The following is a 7,500-nucleotide window of genomic DNA, read 5'->3' on the forward strand; positions in this document are numbered from 1 at the left end:
TTATTATTATTATATTATTATATTATTATTATTATATAATCATTATTGTTATTATTATTTTGATTTGTCTAGCACTGTTTCATACACACATTTTCAGATCTCTATCTTACACCAGTGCCTGCTCCCTATTTCCTCAATTTGATACTTTAGAATAGTATAGTGATATCCAAAAGTAAGTCCAAACTCGTTGGAACCCTTGCTATATTTAGTACAAGACAATTATTAGTATTTGTTAAATATCAATGGAAAGACAAGTCATTTCTCTATCCACTGTACATAACTGTGTTTATCCCAATGCCAATATATTATATATATATATATATATATATATATATATATATATATATATATGTATATATATATATATATATATATATATATATATATATATATATATATATATATTATATATATATTTAAATTAAAATTCAAAAATAAAACATAATGCCTTTCCGGCACGATATCTTCGTCGCCTAGGCATTCCACAAAATAATATACTCGTAGTCTCGTAGATAATTCATCAAATAAGATGTCTGATGTCAACAGGAATCACCCATGTTGTCCAAGTGAGAAAATCCGGATTTAATAATGTTGCTCAAGGGAAAGAAAGAGAAAGTGCCTTAAGCGGGGCTCGAACCCGGGACCTTCCGGGTCACAGTGCAATGCCTTAACCACTCGGCCACTTCGCAGTTTTAGAAGTGACACCAAGCATTTGAGTTTATAAATGTACACAACTTTATTGAAACAAATGCTTTTATGTACCCTCCTTATTCTTGATACTAGACGTCTAGGGTCATTCATGAATAGACTCTCACCGTTTTTTGTTTTTTTTTTTGTTTTTTTTTTTTGTAGGTCTTTGAAATTTCAAACAAATAGGGAACAATTGTTTGACAAAATATTGGTTCAAATCTCATTGAAAGTGAGAAATCAGTTCTCAGGATACAAACATTGTACAACAGATCTCCTGGTGTCAGAGTGATGATATCTCATTTTCTAGTCTAAATATATACTGGCCGTCAATTAAGATCATCCATCCTTACTATTTTTACGTCCCGTAATCCTAAGAATCTGCCTATACATCCTGCTACTGAAATAGATATGCCATCTTATGATTCAATATGTAACGCATTTATTGATAGGCTTCCGGAGAACTGGTTATACACTTCCAAAGAGTTTTGAACTGGAAAAGAGGAAGGTGCGACGTCATGACTTCTGCTTCCCATAACCGGATCTGACAATAAAACGAGAACATTAGATGTAATGGGAGCGATCTATATTCAGGTCTTCCCCAATTGAGTCATCGATCACATGATGTGTTGCTTCCAATGAATGGATATTTCTTAATAACTGTAATCATGCTTTGATTATAAAAGTTGTAAACATACCCCCCATGAGTCATGCTGAGTAAAATGGCCAATTGTGACGTTGGATATTTCAAAAACTGTGAACACTGTTCACTATGTGGGGTGATTTCGAGCACGCTTTGCATGCAATGTGACCAATGACCTAGAGGACATGGAAAGGGAATATAGATCATCCCCATTGCCATACATTAAAAACATATAGATAGTATGCAGATGACGTCACTCAGGCCTTTGTTATTGTTTTTGCCATCCACGTTTGTGAGTTGCTCTCACTAAACTGTATTAACCAGACTATAAAAGTTCATGGTTACACAGAGTTTGTGTGTTGGTCCGTATTACTTCCGGATGGCAATGTTGTAAACTCCTTGGCCAACCGCATTCTATCTATATAAAAGTTGAGAAAAGTATTACAATATTTGAAAGATTATAATAACGTATTTTATAATAAGAAGTTCTTTTTCAATCACCCTGTATATGATATATATATATATATATATATATATATATATATATATATATATATATATATATATATATATATATATATATAATATATACACGTACATACCATTTTACTGACTCCTCTTATTCCTCAAACAGATGCTGCCCAACTAACCAATGGAGACCGCCTCATCCATCAAAACACGAAAGCAGTCACCATGGCAACACAAACACTCAACACGAGCTGCACGTCGCTGAAAAGCGACTTGAGCGTAGAGGAAGTGGATGAGGCTTCCGATAATGACGTCATCAAACGTCGCCAGACTTCGAACGAACGGGGTCGTGACCTTTACAGTTTTGACAATCCCGGTTACACGGACAACAATAACAATAACAACAACAACAACGACAACAACGACGAGTCAATCACGTACACAACACAAGAAGATCGTTCTGTACGAAGCGGTCAAAACATTGGCAAATCTTCAGAGAACACGAACGCCAGTCGTCTGCAGAAGCAGCAGCAATCTCGTACACACGAAGAGGCCAGCATGCAACATCCCCAAGCGCCAGTCATTCGAAACAGAAAACCAAAACCAGAAGTCAAAAATATTTCTCAAGTCCCAAAAGCCGGTACAAGAGAACTTGACGCTGTGGCATTAGCGAACTCTGTAGAATTCGACAAGAACGGCAAATCGTCTAAGGGAGATGATCGGTTTTTAAAAAATACGAAAAATTTTAATGAAATTCTTCGTGAAGATGTAAACAAATCATACGAGAGCATTCATGAGGAACAAGTATTAACGCCCAGATCACGTGCTGAATTTCTGAAGAGGCCTTTTACTCCCTTTATAAAGAAACCCAAAGACAAGAAAAAAGAGCCAAAGTCACCCAGGCCAAGTAAAACTGACAGTGTCTCCGAGTTGAGACTACCTCTAGAAGAGTTGAATAACCCTAGTCCTGCTCAAAAAGACGTTGATCTAAATAACAAAATAGCGAAAAGACAGAAAAAGATTAAAGATCTTATGAATGACTTTGTCACCTTGTCAAATTATCAATATCCCGTCGAAGCTTCGGGAAATAATTGTGATAATGATAATAATAACCATATCAACGACGGGGTTGTCACGCCGGAAACGCCCAGACGGGAAGTTAAAAAGAAACTTCCGTCGGAAATGCCCGTTCCCGCCAAACGAAAAGTCCGAGAGACTCCGGTCAAGGACGTTATGATCACACCACGTGACAATCCCGTGTTTCCTTACACGTCGGAGTTACTTGATTTCCAGTCTGCTCGGGATAAACTGGAAAAATACGGAGCAGATCTCAGTAAAAGTAAAAAGAAACAGTCCAGAACGGATGATTTGCTGTTTCAACCGAGGCTAAACCTCGATGACATCGAGCCAGATCGGAACTGCTTCTCGGATCAGGATATATCCGACAGTGACGTCACCGACCTTGAAAACGACATCGACGGGCCAATGTCGGACACTGAGGGGATGATGTCATCACGATACATCCCCGTGCAAACAACTCCACGCACGCTCTCTGTGAATCGCGCCATGCACGAGATCGAGGACGAGACCAGAAACAATAGAAGTGACCTAGATTCAGACTTAGAGATTACCGATTGCGATACAGAAGAAGAAAGTACGCATTACGTTAAAATGAGTTCACCTCGAATTCTTCCCGGTGCAATGGCGGCGCATCAACTAAGAGCAACGTCCGCCGGCTCCCAGTCCAGGGGCGGTTCGGCTAATTCTAGAACGAGGGATTACATTCCGTCCAGCGCACACATTGTGAACAGGCGTGGAGGGAATCAGAATGACTCAAGGAAGAGGTATCTGGCCTTGAACAGCTTGAGAAGAAAGGCATACAAATTAGCCCTGCAGTCTCAGGTTCGATCACAGCAGACTAAGCGGCCATCGTCGGCAGCCGAACTGCTTTCATACAACACAGGAAGACAGCACGGCGGTGTCGTGGCTGTTATATCGGCTGTGTGACGTCATCGGCTTGATATATGATTTAGAAATGTAATAATCTAGTGGATTTCAACTCATCTATTTTTATTTTCTAATGGAAACCGTGTGTCGTACAGTTTTCATAATGTGTAGAAACTTTATTTATGAAATTTCCTGCCCTCCAGCCCTTCTTTTCTCCCGGTTACCAAAGAATGTACAACTTAAAGTGGATGAAAAATGTAACTATGATGTATATGTATATGTTTGTGCATTTATGCGTGTGTTTATGTGTGTGCGCGCGAATGTATTTGTTTGTGTGGGGGAGAATGTGTATGTATATGCGCGCACGTATATTTGTTTGTGAGTGTGTTTGTACGTACCGTGAGAGATAGAGAGAGAGATTGAAGAAATAGAGACAGATGTAGAGAAGATAGAAGATAGATGATAGTAGATGATAGATAGATTTGATACAATAGATAATAGATAGATAGATAGATAGATAGATAGATAGATAGATAGATAGATAGATAGATAGATAGATAGATAGAGAGATACAGAGAGAGAGAGAGAGAGAGAGAGAGAGAGAGAGAGAGAGAGATTCCATTGGATGTATGATCGTAGCAAACGTAACGATAGACATGAAAATCCACAGTGCCAAAGAGAACAAAATAACGACAAGTCATTAAGCATAATACAATTGTTGTTAATTTATTTTTTAGTATATACAAACTGTGTGATCTCATAAAATATAAGTGTGTTATAGGATATACAGTGAACATGTGTGATCTCATAAATAGGTGTGTTATAGGATATACAGTGAACTTGTGTGATCTCATGTTACAGTGAACTTGTGTGATCTCATAAATAAGTGTGTTCTAGGATATACAGTGAACTATTTGAAATTGTACACACATGACATTACTCGGTAAGATGTCTGTGCTGTGTCACTGCAAATAAAATTATTGAATGTATCTGGTGAAAGTGTGTTTGTGTAAATTGATCTTTTTCTCTCCAAATACAAGTCTAAAAAAAAAAAAAATTACGAAACAAAATTAGCCAAGGGTGTGAGTTTTAGGACCAGGTAAGCGGACGAGATTAAATCGATATGTCGTCATTTCCACGACTTGTAGATTTATTTTACCATTTTTTAATCATTATTTGTTGTTTTTGTTGTTTTTTTGTTTTGTTTTGTTTTGTTTTGTTTTTTTGTTTTTTTTTTGTTTACTTTTATAAGACTTTCTGCTTTTCTGTCTTCATTTTATTTCTTTATTTGTTTATTTATCTTTGTTTTTCTTTCATTTTTTATTTATTTACCAATTTACTTATTGAATTATTTATATCTTAATTAACTATTTGATTATTTGATTTATCTATCTATTTATTTATTTAAAAACAATAGTAACAACTTCATTTATAACCCGCAATGACTTATCTTTCAAACAATAAAGTTCTGGGAGCGAATCAAAAATAAATTAATAATATATAAATTGAGCTTTATATAGCGCAATATCCACTAAATTATGTGCTCAAAGCGCTTTAAAAGGGGTCCCTGGGCAAAAGCAACATTTAATATGTAGCACGGGACATGACGCCTGTTAGGCGATATTACAATTTTTCGGACAAAGACAACGCTGTTAACGGCCAGGTTCTCATTTTACACCTGAGTACGGTGAGAGAATGTGAGTAAAGAGCCTTCTCCAAGGATTCAACTATGCGCCGAGCGCGAGGCTCGAACCCAGGACCTTCCGATCCGAAAGCGAGTGTCATACCACTAGACCACATAGCCGCACAAGAAAGAGAGAAAAAAAAATAGAATTGACATTAATGGGACACAAACAAATATATTTTTCCATCCTTCCTGTCTTCTATTCCAGTCCTGTTGATCCAATTTCTACACAATGTTTTTTTTTTTTTTTTCTGGTAAAAATGACAACAAAGGAGACGACCACGACATAAATCGATAGAAAAATATTTCAACGATTATTTCCCTTACGCTAAGTGTGTGTGTGTGGGGGGGGGGGGGGGTTGTTTTTTTTTTTTTTTTTTTTTTTGTTTTGTTTTTTTTTTTTTTTTTTTTTTTTTTTTTGTTGCTTTTTTTTTTCTTTTAAATTCTAAGTTTAAATCATTGTAATCTTGAAACATGACATGGGAACGTTTGTTCCTGAAATACACTTTTTTTTAACAAGAAAACAAACAAATAAATAAACAAAAGACAACATAAACCAAAACAGATTAGGCATTTTTAGATTTTTTTTAGTCAATAGAGACAACGTTACCACAAGCCATGTATTTTATTTTAAACCTGAGTACGGCGAGAAAATGTAAATGAAATGTCTTTTCCAAGGACTCAACTTTGCATCGCACACACACACACACACACACACACACACAGAGGAACTCGAACCGGAGGCCTATGCCCCTAGGCCAAGAGTCCCAAACCAACGGCAATGAATCACATGTCGAACAAGACAAAAAGACTTTAAGGTGCCCTAGCATCTTTAACCACATTCTCCCACTGTACTCAGGTGTAAAATGAGTATCTGTCGGAAAACAATTATCATATCGCCTCAAATGTGCCATGTCTCGTCCTATATGTTAAGTGTTGCAGTTGGCTTGTAACCCACTGCAAAGCGCTTTGGGCACTTTATGGTGACTATTACCCTATATAAAAGCTCATTTTAAAAACAAAGGTATTTATCGACATATGGTTATCATGACTAGTATGGAAAGAATTTTGAGTTGGAAAGTGTTTAAGGAATGTTCTCGAAAATATATTTGTGATGACCGGAATACGAAAACGGATTGCATACACTTTGGCCAAGAGTTTCAATTAATTAAGGGGAGGGGGGGGGTATACTCCTTTTGAAAAATATCTGTATTTCTGCATGTTTGCTAGGTTTGTGACATTCAGAGGCCATGAATAACAAATAAATAAATAATAAATAAATAAATAAAAATGAATAAATAAATAAATAAATAAATAAATAAATAAATAAATAAATAAATAAATAAATAAATAAAGAGATTGGTAAATAGATTTTTAAAAAATAAAGGAGATGACTAAATATATAAATGAATGAATGAATAAATAAATAAATAAATGGATTAATGCATTAATTAATTAATTTTTCAAAAATCATCATATAAGGTGGTTCCGAACATTTCGGTAAAAATCTTCGACCTCTGTGGCGGCCATCTTGGATTTTGCTAATATATTAGTTATGGCAATTTTTCTCCACAAACACAGCACAAATAACCTTTATATTTTTATAAGTTAATCATTTACACCCTCTAAGCAAATGGGTGTGAGTTTTTGTTGATATCTGGCATAGAAATAAAATTATAGTCATTTAAGTACAAGCAAAATGGGTAGGGACGAAAAATTAGGGGTATATACCTTACTCTTTCCAGAATAACTCAAAAACTATCACAGATACCAATAAAAGCCTTCACAGAAATACTGGACATATATATATCAGATTGGGTGTGTATAAAATGAAACAAATGCATTGTGTAGTTTTTGAGAAAACGTGCCATTTATTGCAAAAATCATTCAAAAACCCGTATTTCGAGTAAAACGACAAGAAAACATTTTTTAAAAACTATAATATTTTAAAAACCAACAAAGATAGAATTTTGTCATTTGGAATACAAGTGTAACGGTAACTGCTGCAAATTATGCATTTATGAAAATACTTCTATTGAAATTTAAACATTTTTCCATGAATTGTACGAAA

General features: G+C 35.4%; 1 protein-coding gene across 1 annotated transcript in view; it reads left to right on the forward strand.

Moving 5' to 3' along the window:
- The window catches only part of LOC144969903 (uncharacterized), a gene marked incomplete in the record, with an annotated part of 34,001 nt that extends 29,257 nt beyond the window's left edge, over positions 1–4,744 (forward strand). Inside the window, 1 exon segment of the mRNA XM_078908962.1 lies at positions 1,965–4,744. Coding sequence (XP_078765088.1) covers positions 1,965–3,805 — 1,841 coding nt within the window.
- Positions 4,745–7,500: the final 2,756 nt, after the last annotated feature.

Source organism: Berghia stephanieae, chromosome 4 (assembly GCF_034508935.2).
Source record: "Berghia stephanieae isolate SIO BIC M18660-M18661 chromosome 4, UCSD_Bste_1.3, whole genome shotgun sequence".
Classification (NCBI taxonomy): Eukaryota; Metazoa; Mollusca; class Gastropoda; order Nudibranchia; family Aeolidiidae; genus Berghia; species Berghia stephanieae.